The 15,541-nt window shown below is 47.6% G+C and overlaps 1 protein-coding gene across 5 annotated transcripts in view; it reads right to left on the bottom strand.

The window, feature by feature from the left end:
* LOC112967321 (mucosa-associated lymphoid tissue lymphoma translocation protein 1-like) overlaps nt 1–15,177 on the bottom strand; it is a 31,163-nt gene extending 15,986 nt beyond the window's left edge. For 2 of the 5 annotated variants that reach the window (XM_026068389.1, XM_026068393.1), the window contains exons 1-8: nt 15,064–15,177; nt 14,357–14,475; nt 13,846–13,999; nt 12,947–13,125; nt 12,243–12,363; nt 9,324–9,359; nt 8,098–8,301; nt 2,014–2,191 (exon numbers count right to left, since the gene is read on the bottom strand). In XM_026068389.1, the coding sequence (XP_025924174.1) occupies nt 2,014–2,191; nt 8,098–8,301; nt 9,324–9,359; nt 12,243–12,363; nt 12,947–13,125; nt 13,846–13,999; nt 14,357–14,475; nt 15,064–15,073 (1,001 nt within the window). In that variant the 5' untranslated portion in view covers nt 15,074–15,177. The remainder of the gene's footprint in view (nt 1–2,013; nt 2,192–8,097; nt 8,302–9,323; nt 9,360–12,242; nt 12,364–12,946; nt 13,126–13,845; nt 14,000–14,356; nt 14,476–15,063) is intronic. The other 3 variants (XM_026068390.1, XM_026068391.1, XM_026068392.1) reach the window with 3 other exon arrangements.
* Nucleotides 15,178–15,541: the final 364 nt, after the last annotated feature.

Below are 15,541 nucleotides of genomic sequence, written 5' to 3'. Positions count from 1 at the left end.
TTTATGGAAGCTCTTCTTGTTGTCCTTGACATCCCTTGCCAGATTAAATTCCAGATGGGCCTTGGCCTTCCTAGCCTCCTCCCTGCATACTTGGACAATGTCCCTATATTCCTCCCAGGTTACCTGTCCCTGCTTCCACCTTCTGTATACTTCCTTCTTCTGTTCGAGTTTTGCCACTAGCTCCTCATTCATCCATTCAGGTCTCCTGCCCCCTTTGCTCAACTTCTTGCTCATTGGGATGGACTGTTCTTGCACTTAGAGGAGGTGATCCTTGAATATCAACCAGCCTTCTTGGATCCCTCTTCCTTTTAGAACCCTATCCCACGGGCTTCTTCCAAGCAGGAAGTCTGCTTCATCTGTGGATCAAGGGGACGCTAATATATCCCTGTCAGTGTATACTCTAGAGCTATGTGCTCCTGCTCATCTGCAAGCAGTCCCCTGCCTGGCGTCACACTGGGGAGAGCAGCAAGGTGCTGCCACGTGTGCTGGGATGGCAGAGGGGCACTCGGTGCAGAGATGTAACAGGCTCTGGAGTGTGCTGAGGGCAGAGGGGAGCAAGATGGAGGACAGGGAAAATGGAGATGCTTCACTATGAGGCATTTAGGGAAAGTACCAAGGACAGAAGCTTCCAGCACCATTGGCAACTTAGAGCTGTGAAAGGCAGGACAAGCGTCAGCTTGTAAACCTACTCGAAACAACTGTTCCAAGCTCCATCACTGCATCTAAAAGGCAACAAAGATTTAACATCTTTCCAGGGGTTGCTGGTTCTTTCAGGGTGGAAGACTAAGATGCCTGCAGTATCAAAATCTCCATCATCTAGTGACTTCCCAGTTCTCAGTCCAGGACCACAGGAAGAAAAGGGAGGCTTACTGCCTTTGCCCTCCAGGTCCTTACTGCCCTGCAAGTCTGCCACAGGAGCCCCAAATAAATGAAATGATGACAGCTTTTACTGGATAAGTCTAACTAACTCTACTGAAAATGGGCAAATAGTAATTTTCTGCAGCCCAAAAATTAGCTGAGGGAAGATGGGTTTTCCACAGAGAGAGGGAAAAAGCTGATCTCCAACCTCAGCATCAGCCTCAGTCCCACTTCAAGGCATGAAGTCTTTGGAAGTCTTAAAGGAAATGGCCAGTAAATCCGAGTAGCACAGTTTAAAATATTTTCCCCATCATGTTCCCAAATGTTTCCTATGTTGCACTCTTTTCACTGAGACATTAACAAAAACACAGCCAAGAGAAAAGAGATGAGCTAAACAGTCCAGCCAAAGCATGCAGGGCAACACGTACAGTGAAAGCGCAAGGACAGTCAGCAAGTAAGCACAGCGGGCCAGCCAGCATGTCAGCCACACACATCCCACAGAGCAGCAGGAAAGGGCCAAACTTGCACAGTGGGCCCCGATGGTCTTCATGCACTAGCAGGGCCAAACAGTGTGAAGCAAGGAAACAGCAGAGGGATGTTGTTATAGCCTGCCAGGCTGGGTGGTTCAGTGCAGGAGGAAATCATTTGGAGATGAAGCAGAGAATGGGGCCACGGTGATGGGGCTGAAATGTAAAAAGACACATCTGTACTGTCTTTGTGCTTAGTGGCAGCAAATGCTTCATGCTAGGGCAGAGCTGGCTTTGCACAGACTTGAGGCAATCATCAAGACTTGCTCGAATAGCCTCAAGTTTGTCAGGCTTCCTCATCCAGCCCTCCAGCTCCAGCTCCTTCTCTCCAGCAGATCTCAGGCAGGATCTGATGCTTACAAGGCTGAATCTAATGTGTGACTGACAAGGCTGCCCAGGAAAATCTGCAAGACCCAACAGTCTTGGAGACTTTATGACACAGTCTAATAGCATGTGACAAAGGCCTCAGCTCAACAGAGGGACAGAACACGTGCTCCCAGCAATCCACAGCAACATCTCTGAACAGTGACATTGCTGAACGGGGGCTGAGACTGGCAGCTGCTTTCCTGACCCCTCTAAACACCATGTTCTGCTCATCCTGGGAGAGGAAAGGTGAAAAGTGCCCTACCATTTCCTGCAGGTGTCCAGAAGGATGAGATTCAGGGCCGTCTGCCGCTGCTGCATCTTCTGGAGGATCCTCTGCACACTGATGCAGTTCTCAGGGGCATAGGGCTGTGGGGCATCAATGGGGACCATGTAGTTCCTCCCCGAATGTTCGTATCCATGCCCGGCGTAGTAAAATATAGCTGGGAATGTGACGAGAACAGGATGAGTCATGATGCAAACCCGCAAGCCTGTAACTAGCTTCCCATGACCATGTCCCATATCCCACCCTGAAGGGATACTGGCACAGGAGAGACCTGGACCAGTAGCACCTTTAGGCAGGAAACTGGAACTGAATTGACTTCACAATTCTGACTTTCTTCAAAATCTGCTCCTTTCAGCCCTGAGAGGCTCTCCTGTACTTGTGTTTTCCACCACTGTTCTTCAGGAGACCCCAGTGTCGCTGGGTTTGGATATTTGCTAAACAGTAACAACCTGCACTGCAACATCCAGGCTCAGTATCCAAAAGGCTGAGTTTCATTTTTGTACAAAGTTTTGGTTAAAAAAAGTCTGGCTCTTAGTAAGAATGAGACAATGGACAAAATAGTATTTTACTCTGATCAAAAATATATTAGCAACCTTTTAAATGAGAAGCTCCACAGCTTTCAAGTTTTAGAGCAGAGACTGGCAATGCATTAGGTGATAGAAAACACCCTTCAGCTTTCAAAAGTCTACCTGTATTAATATATATATAAACCAGTGAAAAAAGAAACAGAGATCTGAACACATGTACCACATGCTTCAATGATCTCAAACCAGCTACCAGCCCTTTAAGGTGGGAGGGGAGTCAGACTCTTTGAGGTGTTGGTGGGAAGGGACCTCTGGAGTCCAACATCCAACAAAGATTTTGGTTTGAAGTTTTGCTCTTAAGCAAACCATAATAATAGTTTCTGCCTTCACTAGAGAAGGCAATATGGGAACCTCCAGCTGGGAAAGCCCAGCACAGTGGAGGCCAAAGGTGGTGCTTCTCTCTGACTCCCATTTAGCTCCCTGCACATGCATTTGCAGAAGGGCTTTCCTTACACGTAGGGATCCTCATGTGAGCTGTAGCCTTCTGAAAGGAAGCTGCACAGTGGCTTGCTAGCCCTTCCCAGCACTGATACAACTGTTTGCGGGACTTTGTCGAAAGAGAGCTCGGGGAACTGAAAGGCGTTGGAAATAGCTCTACAAGATGATGCAAACAGTTGCGTTGCTGCAATTATGGGACAGCAGAGAACTAGAGTTCAGAAATGGGAACAAGCAGCTAAGAGGCAAAAGCAGAGGAACGTCTCAAGTCAGATTTGCTGCCAAAGCCCTTGCTTCACTGAATAACTGCCTCCTCTATTTTCCCTGCACTGCTCCTGCCCCTGTAGTTTGCAGGGCACCCATTTGATCTCTGATGCTGGAAGGGATGCAGTGAATGGAGCAGGAACTGAAAGCATAATCCCATAGAAAAGACAACCTAAAATCATCTTTGGTTTCTATTCTCAGGGGATGAAAGTTACTCAAACGGCTGTTTTCACAGGTGCCTGAAAGGTTTGGGTTCCTCTTCTTGTGCAACCCCAGGCAGAAGCAGTGGGCTTTCACTTGCAGAAGTTCTAAACTTTCATAACTTGCAAATCAAAGCCACAAAACCCTGCTTTGAGACTATAAAAGAGTACCAAATGGGAAGCATTCTGAAAAAATCAGATGCAGGCATTTTGGATTTGGCCTCTAAAGTAGTAAAGCACTTCTGGCTCTCATCTCTCTAGCTCTGCTTTCTGTACATAAAATGAAGATGATGAGATCCTTTACCGGACCAAGGCACTGTTATGATAACATCACTGACACTTGGAAGGAACTAAAACATTATAGAAAAGCCCCAAGAGAATGATTAAATCACTAGTCATAGCAGGCCTTCCATGATGAAAGTGAATCACAAATGTCACTTGCCCTGAGGATGGCATGGTCCTTGCCTACAAAAATACAATGCAAATGTGTCAACAGAGACAGCATCAAAACACACAGACACAGAAGGGCTCAGGTTAAGACACCACAAACAGCTCAATACAGCACCTTCTAACTTCTGGGAGCTTGTTTTGCAACCTGAATACACCATCAAGTGCTCTCCTGCACTGTATAAACCCCAAGACAAAAATGACTCCAGTTCCATTAGAGAGACAGGAAACACCAGGACATCAACATCATGTTGGTTGAGCAACTTTGCTGGAAACCTGTTCTAAACATAATCTCTCACTTTAAACAGGCCCCTCAACATTTCGAGTAGAAGAAGAAAAGATTTTTTTGTTTTTAATTACAAGTTTAATTTTACTGTCTTCCCACGTTTTGTGAGACAAAACTGCTGATCCAAGACTAGCTTCCGAGTACCAAAATATAAAGGGGAAGTTCCAGAGACTGGTTATAATACAGGAAATGTCAGCATACAGCTTAAATAACATATGACAGTATATTTCTAGTATTTCACTTGCAACTTTTTTCTCTGTTGCACTTCTGACATTATTTTTTGACTTGGGACTTTTTAGGATGGTTGAAATAACATCTAGGGAGAGTTCTTGCTTGTCTGAGGGTTACATATTCAGGGTGGGTTTGGGGCCTGCCCCTTTGGGGCAGCTCTTCTAAGAGGAGATCTGGAGGGGAAGCAGGGTGACAGATAAGCCACCATCTCTGGAAGGTGAATTAAAAAAGCCTTTAGCTAGCTAGATCACTTCGAACATGCAGGCATACAACACCCCTGTGCCTCAAAAGGAAGCCTGTGTTGGCTCAGATCTTGAGAAATCTCAGATTAGGTTCAATAATAAAACGTGCAAAGTCCTGCACTGGGGCAGATAATCCCAGGCATCATTTTGGCTGGGGAGCTACTGCTTGACCAGCAGCCCTGGAGACAAGGGCCTGGGATCATGGTGGCCACCATGCTGAAGGTGAGCCAGCACTGGGGTTCTAATGGGGGTAGAGCAAAACACACATGGGGCTACAGGAGGAGACACAGGACAAGCAGGGCAAGGGAAGCTGTCGCACCCTCTCCTTGGCGCTGGGGAGGCCCCCCTTGGATCCTGTGTCCAGCTTTAGGGCCATCAGTTCAAGAAGGAGATGGAGAAACTAGAAAAAGGCCAGCAAAGGCTACTGAGATGGTGGGGTCCAGGGTTAGTCTGGTAAAGTGAAGATGAAGCCAGGGTCTAACAGCAGGCTACAACTCCCACGGGGGCTGTTACAGAGACAACAAAGCCCAGCTCCTCCCAGCAGCGGCAGGTATAACGTGGGGCAATGGGCACAGAATACACCTTGGGAGGGTCAAGTTGGACAGGAAGAAAGACTTATCCCTGGAGGGTGGTGCAGCCCTGGGACAGGCAGGTAGAGTAGCAGGGGGCTTCATGCTTGGGGGTCCTCAAAACCTGATAAAGCAAGCCACAACCAACCGGATGTTGTGTTGATGACAGTCCTGCTGTGAGTGGGATTTGGACTGCAGAAGTCCCTTCCCACCAACCCGTATATAAGTCACATGTGGCTCAGTAAGTACACACAAGGGAGGCCTGGCCATCCAGAGAGTCCCTGAATTAAAAGGAACCTAGGGTGGTCAGGTACTACTTTTTCAGCTATTAGCAACATCCTGAAGCTAAATAAAAACTCTTGTAGCAGTAACAAGTATCTTGCTTAAACATTAACCCAAGTAGCTATGTTTTCTCTTCTGATCTGTACCAGGAGAAAGATGCACGAACGCGCCAACATTTCTGCTGTTGCTGTTAAGCTTCAGAAGACAGTCAGCATCATCCCTAGGGTGTGCAGACAGATGTGTCTGTGTTACGCCAGGATCTCCCACTTCAGCCTTGTAAAAGTCTTTCACAAGTTAGCCCTCTCCTCCCAGCTCTCTGATCAGCTCCATGCTACTACGCAAAGCTCTCGTGACTTCAGCTTTGGTGGCTGCAACACAGCAGACGGCACCTGAGGGTTCCCTGAGCAAGAAAATACAGGGGCGGGCACTGGGATGGCTCTGCTTGTGTAGGTGCCTATCTAAAACACCTATGCGGATGTACAGGACACGCACAGGCGAACACTAATGAGCTTTGTAGTTTTAATAGGTGACCTAGATTGTCACTGGAGCTGCTGTGTCATCATTACCTTCCTCTGCATCAGAGCTGTCTGAATTCTCAATCTGTCAACTGGTTCTAGGCCTTTATTCTGGAGCTGGTGCCTTGAAAATCTGATACGCAGAGTTTAGGATGAATTGTTGGCTTGTTCTAAACACGCACTTCTCTCAGCATGACAAGTTAATTTCAATGACTTGCTGTTCACCAGTTTCTTTTAATTTTATGCAAGATAAACATCTGAAGAAACACTGCAAGATGCATCAGAGAGGAGCACTGCAGTTCTGATCCAGAAACCCTGGGGCAATCAGCAGACAAACTGACCGAAGTCCTCACTGTAAGTTTGGATGTCACCCAGTTATCACAAGAGTCTTCAACTTGATCACTGTACTGGGACTAGCCTGATGTTTGCTGTCTCAATACATTAGCAGTCCACTCAGCTTAGAAAGCTGTAAAGAAAAACCACTATTCAAAGCAGGCTCTGCCTGACAAACACCCAGGGCTTATTAAGGTTCAGTCCCTCAGCTGTTAATATTTTCCTTGCTAGTGCACAAAATCAGTTTTGCCATGAGGGATCAATGGCCAAGAATGCAGAAAAGCACTGGAAGTTTAAAAAAGGCATGACAGCATGAAAGGTTTGTCATTTAAAATCTTTTTTCTCTCCAATGCTTATGAAAATAAGGGAATCTCAGTGTTAAGAAAATGTTGTTTGGTTGCCATATGCTATGGATGCAGACTTGCTGGGTAGGATCTGCAGCTCCTTATACCCTGCTGGATCCATGGAAGAAGTGGAGGAGCTCTCCAGGGGGAGCCCAGGAGAAGCAGAGGACTCTGGTGAGGGAGAGAGGAGGTAATGCCTGAGATTGAAGGGGATTTCAGAGAGAAACCACAAAAGGAAGTTTGCAAGTGAAATCATGGGAATAAGCTGTCATCAGATGATGCACTCAGCCCAAGCAGTGGCAATCGTGTGCTCCATTTCCGCACCAGCTGAACCTCCCAGAGTGAGTCAGAGATTCCCAGAAGGAAGTAGCTTTGCTGTATTTCTTCATATTAACATTTCATCTGTGGCCTTGTCCTTATCCTTTGTACAACATCCAGACCTCACACTGATCACCATGCTGGCACTGGCCTGCACTTATGTCTTCTGTCAGACTGGAGGGCTGGGAAAAAAAGCACCATACAAAGCAGGCTGTGCCCCCCTGAGGTTTGGAAGAAGAAACCATCTGCCAGGGGTTTCCAGGGTATTTGTCATGTTGAGAGGGCCTCACAGTCCCCAAAGAAGTTACTTCCACCAACAACTCTGAATGCATGCTTTAAGATCCACAAAATCTGTTCTTTGATTTTGTTTAAGGAATGCTTCCCACTGAGGACAGTGTGCGATAAGCTCAAAGCCCAGCAGCTCCAACCTAAGCCATCTACAACCAGGAATGCTCTGCACTTCTGCAAAAAGGCTGCTAGTGTCTCAAATTAGACCACCAGGAAAGAGAAACAAGGAAATTGTGGCCAGCTGCAACACTCAAAATGAGTTCCTACCCTCACAAAGGAACTCTGTGGGGCCACCAATATTCACTTTAAAAACAGTCTCCTAGGTTTTATCTTTTAAGAAAAACACAAACAAAAAAAAACACCAAAACCACCCTCTCACATGCACTGGCTCCCCGAAACCTCGGTACTGCAGCACAAGACCATGCTATTTGAGTTCAAAGCTAGCCATGTACCAGAGAAACACCCATTATGACTGTCTGTAACCTGGCCAAAACTGAGCAGCATTTACCTGGGGGCTCCTGCCAAGCCTGATACTCTTGCAGACTGTGCTGTAGGGCTCCCCTGCCCCACATAAAAAAAAAGTTCAATTTCTTTCTTTTTTTATAACAGCTGTTACGAAAAGTTATTGCCGAAACCCTGCTCCTCCCTTCCATCAACCACTGTTAAGCTTGCATTGGCTGTTGCCTGCTTGGCCTCAGTGGATGGCCAGGCTGACTTTGCCTTACCGTAGACCCCTTTCCCCAGAAGCTGCAGGAACCGACTGACCGCTGTCATCATCTCAGCCTTGTTCAGGTCCAGGAGAGACACAACCTGGAACCCCAGCTGCTTTAGAAGAAGACTCAGTTCAAATACATCTGTGACAGGAGCCATCAGGTTTGGATGATGTTGGTAATGGTTGTTGCCCACTAAAAGTGCTATCTTGTCTGTAGCTAACAGAAACACCAAATGACAAAGTTGTTAATGCTCAGCAGGGATCAAGGTATCACTTCATTCAGTTAGACTGAGGATACATGAAATCTTATGTTTAGTTGGGATATATACCCTACACTGCCACAATCCTGGAGTGCCCCCTCCCCGCCCCTCAGTATATAGTATTTTGGGAACAAATCTAGTTTTTAACCCGGTTTAAGTTCTGTTTGACTTGCTGTCCAGAGAGCTAGCAGCCCACATGCCAGCTCCACATTATGCCCTTCTGCTTGGAACCAGAGCAATGTTTTGGGGGCTGGGAGGGTTGTCAGCAGACAAACCAAACGGGAGAAAATATTTTCATTTCATTCTCAGGCATTTTGCATCTTTTAAACATTTTAACAAAACATGGTTTCATACAAACCATCATATTGAAAGCAAGACTTGAGAAGTTTTACTTGGAAAGCAAAACCCCAGCAGTGCAGGAGGATCTGCGGTACTGAAGTTATTCAGCACCTACCCTATTGTGTCTGAGTCTTGCATGCCAGCAGTGCCTTGGAAGGGGAAGCATTGAGCCAGGCATAAGAGGTCCTTTTCCCCACGATTTTGAAGGGAAGAAGTCCCAGATTCTTGTTTCATTTTTGCCCACAGCTTCCACCATGAGAAAAACAGATATATGGCATTCAGCAGCCACGGGAGAAAAGAGCTTTGTCCTGGTCCAAGGAGCTCTTTCAAAGAAGGCAAAAAGGTGTCACGCAAACAAGACTTTACAAAGTCATTTGGCAAGCAGAGATTGAGATTGGGTTACTCATTAGGAGTATTCTTACTCCACTTGCTGAGGCTGATTGGTTCTTGGCAGGGGACGAGATTCATTCTATGCCTTGCAACTTTGATCCCAAAAGAACAGTGCCAGCAGAGCCTGTGACAATGTGGACAAAGACTCAAAATGGTCTCTGCAGGAAAAACACTCCTATGTCCTGTCCTCACATTCACCCTAGAGCTTGACTTTTAAATAGGGGAATAATTGCTCAGGAAAAGTACTCACAGTACTCACCAAAAAACTTTTCAGAGCGACACGTACCTGGAAAAGAAAGAGGGAAATGATGAGCCTGCGCTCAGCACCCAGCTTCCCAATGCCAACACCCATCACAGGTCTCAAACCTGCCCCCCTGGTCCCTGGCTATGCAAAGCTGGATCAAACAATGCAGCAGCACAGCTGAGCGAGCAACAGAGGCTGCTCCTCAGACAAGTTTTTCACAACCCATTTACCAACCTTAAAGATACTAGTTTGGTGATTTCAAGAGCCTGCCTGTACCAGCCCTCCAGAAGCACCTGAAATCACGCGTGGGCAGCAAAGGGTGAATGGTCAAGGATGAAGGCCAGGGCATGCACAAGAGAAAGGTGCCAGTGTATAAGCAGCTGGGAAGGCCAACAAAGCAAAGCTCACAGAAGTGGCAGGCTGGGGGAAGGAGGGCTGGTGTGGAAGAGCCAGTTCTGCCCATCAGGAAGTCTGTACTGCTTATATCAGCCCTGCCTGGGCTGCTGCTCTTCCCAAGATGACCTGCCTGCTCCCTCATTGCAGGGAAAGCAAAGGAAACAGGAGGACTCAAGGAAGAAACTCAGTCAACATAAGCTTCAAAACAAAGAGCATCTCCCCATGAACGGTCAGCACTTAGGAAGCAGATTGTTTGCTTTAGATTCCGATAAGATTTCCAGCGTGTTTCAACACACTGGTTTGCCTTTCCCTGCCTCTTAGCAGTTCCGTCTCAGAAATGCCATCCCAAACATGAGTCATTTTCACGAGCTCCATAAGCTTCCCTGCCTGAGTATGAGCGCAGCACGGTACTTCATTGGTGCCAGCATGTCCAGCGGGCATCAGTGCAGGCATCCCATCCCCTGAGCTCTCCCAGCATGCAGCCTCTTAAAGTCATCATTACCCTGACAGCTTCAGCTTTTTTTATTAATAAATAAATAAATAAATAAATAATAATAATCCAGCCCAGGAGAAAGTCCTGAAACCCTAAAGGCTCTAAATAAAGAAAGTAAGGGAATATTTTTTAATTGCATAAATTTCATGGGCTTGGAAGACTTTTAGGACCTGGATACGCAGTGCTGACAGTGCTGCTAATACTCCAGGGATGCCTGGAAAGCCATCAGAACAAGCCCATTTGTCCTTTTCTGCCTCCAACAGAGCTGCCTGTTGCATGTTAAAACTATACAGCCTTCACATTTTCAACCCAGCCCAGTCTGATACCCCTTTCCCACCACCTGTCTATCCTGAATGCTGTTTTGCCAGCTGCAAGGAGTGAAGGAGAGTGGACAAGACTCCCTAGTCACATAGGACCAATTTGCAGTTTAGAAAGATTTTACAGCCAGCCTAAATGGCCAGATAAGAAACTTATGGCATAGAAAAATCTCTAGATGGAGTCAAGAGCCAGCAACGCCGTCCTGTGCTATTCCTGTCTCATGACCTAGCAAAGGCACAGGACCAAAGCAGCCATCATACTGTAGGTGGAGTATGTATGAGGCCCTGGAAAGCCATCTTCTCCCAGAATCCCTCAGGTCATACAGGAAGCACAGAATCAGACCTGGCCTACTAGCCTGAGCAGCCTTAACCTTCCTGAAATAAACACTGTCCTTCCCAGCTCTATAAATCTGAGCACATAATACTTTCTCTCAGTAAGACAGTAAATTAGTTTCAGCAAAGGACCCCAGTACAATCTGGGGTGACAGCTATTAAACCAGCACCTCAGCAGGGCAAGAATACCCGAGTGAGCATCGGAGAGCACAGTCTAATGTGGCAGGTTTTTTACGAGCTGATCAGAGGTGCTTTAAAAGCTGCATTCAAAAGCGCACAACCAAAAACTGAGGCAGACAGAGAGCGAGCAGCCAAGTACCCAGGATTCAGCTATGCCCAGCCGCATGTGTGCTGATCTGCCTGCCTGGCAGCCTGACAGCTCCGACACAGGTCACCAATTCTCTTCTCTACTCCCAGACATCAGAAAGACCCCATCTGAATCCCACGTGTAGATCCATGTCCCGCAAGACACTTCACAGAATGCAAAAGCCTTTTCAACTTCAGTCATGCCAAAGGCTACAGCGGCATCCCTGTGGCCAAGCAGCTGTACAGACATGCAGGAAGATCACTGAGTTTTTTCGTTTATAGACACCACTTCCCTCGCTAATTTTGAACTCTGTTATCAAGGAATTCCATTTATCACTGCTCTGGCCTGTCAGCAGGGACTAACAGACACCCACGTCCTCAGCTAGGGAGGGCTTGTGCAGCTCCACTGAGATCATCGCTTCAAGTATATCCAAGGTGTGAAATTGTGCTTTGCAGGCTGTTTCAGTGACAGCTGTCACAGGACTGCCAGGACTCTCCAATTTCTCTGCAGAGCCCCATGTTGCCTCTTCACAAGTTGCTATGGCTGCAAAGGGTTTCTAGGTTCAGCAGCAGCAAGCTTCTCCAATATCCAAGGCCTCATATGCACCTCTGCCTAGCGCTCCCCTCACCTTTCAGTGCCCAGCACATTATTGCTCAGGGCCTGGCACGTAGCATTCACACAAACACACATACAGTTTTCTAGACAGGAACCAAGGCAGAAAAGTAAATAACTCACTGTTTAACATGGCTATTTCTTTTAATGACATTCTAAAAAAAAAAAAAAGGCACTCGGAAGCATATTGTGCTGTGCTCTGCTGAGAGGAGGTATCTAAAACCGGTGGCCTTTTTTTGTTACTAACAGTGTACAAGATGGGGGAGAGGTGTAAGCATCAGAGCTGCGTGTCCTACTTCTCCTCATCTCACAGCCCACAGCCCAACTTCCCCTGCACAGAGTGAGCCCCAGGATAACCTTGTTGCACTGGGCTCCTTGTTCACCAGCCCAGCCTTTCCAGGCGAGAGCACTAAAATCCTCTCCGCCCTGTAATAGCTTTTCACGCTAAAAGATGATTTGTAACAAACCAGATGTTGGTTGGCTCTGCTCACCCACGTGAATATCCACTGCGTTGGTCCAGTGCTCTCCATGGCTATTGGAAGCACAGCAAAGGTACGTGCCAGAGTCGCTGACCTTTGCATGGCTGATCTAGACAGATTGAAAGTTAAATCACATTATTTATGATGAATGCTTGCGTTGTCCTGACAGTATCTGCCAAACGCAACCCTGTTCCTGGAACTCAACGTCTCTTTTGTTGTTGTTCACCAAGATCTCATTCCTTGCCTGAAAAAACTCAGTCTAACAAGCTTTTCCATGATTTTTCTTTCTATAAGAAGCTCAGTAAGTTCACACAGAGTCTATTGCAGACCTCAGCTTCTAGAGCACAAGGATCTCCTGCCAAACTCTCCCTTCTTTCTACAACAGCCCTGAAGCACTGTGTCACAGTCATATTCTGTCCCTGGAAGCCATGCTGGGAGGACAGTGCATGACTATAATTGGGTTGCCCACTTTTCCTCATTTTCTAGATCTCTGTTCTCACAGATCAAAGCATGCCTGGGCCTTTAAGTGCAGATAAGAGCCAGACATAAGGACTGTGACCTGCCATATCCAGGGCAGCAATAAAATATTTCAGCAGTCTTTCCAAGCCTTCTGAGGCTCCCCCATGCTTGTGACCGAGCAATGAGCTTCTCTCATCATCCACAGTTTATGAATCATCCAGAGGCAACATTACCCAGAGTTTTTTTTTCTTCTGGTGTTCCAGCACATTCCCATTACGGTACCACTGGAAGCTTGGGGCTGGGACCCCCATGGCAGCACACTGCAGTTGTAGTGGCTTCCCTACTTCTACCTTCTGCTCAATGGGGTTGAGGATGATGACTGGTTCTCCTCGCCAAAGCTGAGGGAGCAGATCTGTGAAGCAACAAACAGAGTTGGTCCTCCCTTTGCCAGGAGAGAAAATAAAGGCATCTTTTCCCTGTAAAGCAGTCTGTGCAGACTGCCAGAAAAATGAATTGTTTCCACTTGCACAGAGATAATGCCCCACAGCAAGGCTGCTGTTCCAGAGTTGCCTCTGTCTTCTGCTCTTGGAGCAGGGAGTCCTCGAGAGCAACATCTACAATAGTGAGATCACCCACTGACAAGCCAAAGCAATACCTTTTGCTTTCCAGTCCCAAATGTGCCCTGATGCCTGAAGAGGCTCAACATCTCCTGCCAAGGGTGCAGTCAACATGCTGAGGTCAGACACACTCAGAGTTAATTTGCTCAGTTTTGAAATAGCCAGACTGCTTCTTCAAGTTCATTTGCCAAATGCAAATTGTCAAACACCCAGCATAACATCTCTTTGGGAAATCTCTGGTGAGTTATCAGCAGGAGGAACAGGTAAAAACAGCCTGGGTTATTGGGATCATGACAGGATCTGACGTATCCAGAGCAAGGGACACAGCTGTCCAGCTTGGACCTGCATGGTCATTTCACTGGAACAATCCTTCTGTATAATGATTTTAGAGCTGGGAGGACACACTGACCCTAGAACTGCAAAGGGTCACTGTTGCAAGGGGCTGCAACATTTCATCCGTGGGCAATATTTGAGCAAAGCATAAAACAGAGAAAGGCTAGAAGACATGCTCGTACCTCTGGCAACACACTGATGGACCTCCACTTTCACCCAGTTAGAGAAGATGGCATTTTTATAGAGGTCATTGATTCTGCAGGTGTAGAGTTGGGTCTGCTGTGCAGTGATGAGCAAGTCTTGTTCAGTGGCACCAGGAATCTGGCAGCAGGCAGACTAAAAAGAAAACACAGGCAGTGGGCAGCACATCCCATTTTCATCGCTGGTAGCAGAAGGCACTAGGAGGACCTTGTTAAGAGCAGGAAGAGTGGAAAGTCCCTGGTTTTGTCCCCTCCTCCAGCCAGAAGGATGCAGGGAGAAGGAGCTTAGCACCCCACATAGCAGCCACTGAAGCCCTAGGCAAGCACAATCATACAAACATATCCTATTTCCTTCTGCTCTTTGCTCTTTTCCCTTCTACCCTCCTGGTTCCCACCAGATTTCTCCATAGAGAGTCATCTCCATTACGCTGCAGTGCACTTCACCAGCCTGTGACCGCAAGACCCAGGGCTATCTCCATATAAAAGCATTAACCTGGTGCTGACAAAACCATTGGTACTGCAGAGACGTGCAGGCCTCAGCTCTGCATCGCAGAGTGAAGGAGTATCCGACAGGGACGGAGACGGAGACCGGCTGCTCGGTGATCACAATGGCTACAGAGAAACAGATGCAGGTTTGTAACACAACCAAGGAGACAGAAACAACAGGGCAGGCGCGCAGGATCCTCACCCGCACAAGTCACTCTTCCTCCTTCAGAGGAGAAACGATCCAGCACAACCCAGGCTCTGCTTTGGTTAGACCAAGGCTGCTCACTTCTGTTTGGTGCTTTCTCATAAAGCGGCTGGGCACACAGTGCTGCAAGACCTGTTGGGCACTTTCTTCTGGAAGGGAGTAAACCCCTCAGGTCCCTTAGGACTGGGCCCCCTGCGTAGATGGGCCTATCCCTCAAAGGAAGGAGATTTGGAAAAGTGAGGAAGCCCCACCTCCAAAGCACAGGGATGCCACTGTTTTTAAAGAGTCTTCTTGACAGCTTAAATATACTGGTCACAGCACTTTGAGGCATATGCTTTGTGCTGTCCCAGATGAAACACAACACAGGCATTTATTTGACATGGATCACCTAAGGGACTACTCAGTTTGCTTAACTGACAACTTACAAGCCCTAGTAACACCTACTCTAGGACACCAGCTGCAGCTCCCCAGCTGACTCCGCGCCTGAACACGGCCAGGGAGCTGCTCACCTTTCTGCATCGCTTTAACAGCGGCTTGTCCTCCCAAGTCTACATGCACGCAGCTGGCCTCAACAGCCGTCAGTCTCACACTTGGCTCTTCTCCCAGTTAAGCAGCAGCACCTGCCTAGGAAAGGGAAGGAAACAGCAGAGATGGTAAGGAAGCTCCAGGTCCCCCGTGGAGCATATCAGAGCCCAGAGTCACCCAGGACTCCCTCTCTCTATCCTCAACTCCCACAGCAGGCTGCCAGGAAAATAATAAAAAAAAGAAAGAGCAGGAGAAGGAACCTACAGCTGTATGCCATTCACGTCACCCTCCCAACCTCCTGGGCCTTGACAAACAGCCCAGGCTCTCTACACTCCTCAGGGCAGAGCTGTGAACGGCTGCATTTAACTCTCCGCACGCTGCTTCCACTTTCCTGCCAGCCTGAACTGCAGAGCAGGCAGCGGCGCGCCTGGCCGGGCTCCGCAGCCGCCGGGCCGGGCCGGG

The sequence above is a fragment of the Apteryx rowi genome, unplaced genomic scaffold (genome assembly GCF_003343035.1).
Source record: "Apteryx rowi isolate R43461 unplaced genomic scaffold, aptRow1 scaffold_27, whole genome shotgun sequence".
In the NCBI taxonomy this organism is placed as follows: Eukaryota; Metazoa; Chordata; class Aves; order Apterygiformes; family Apterygidae; genus Apteryx; species Apteryx rowi.
This window is presented reverse-complemented; position numbering and strand designations above follow the sequence as displayed.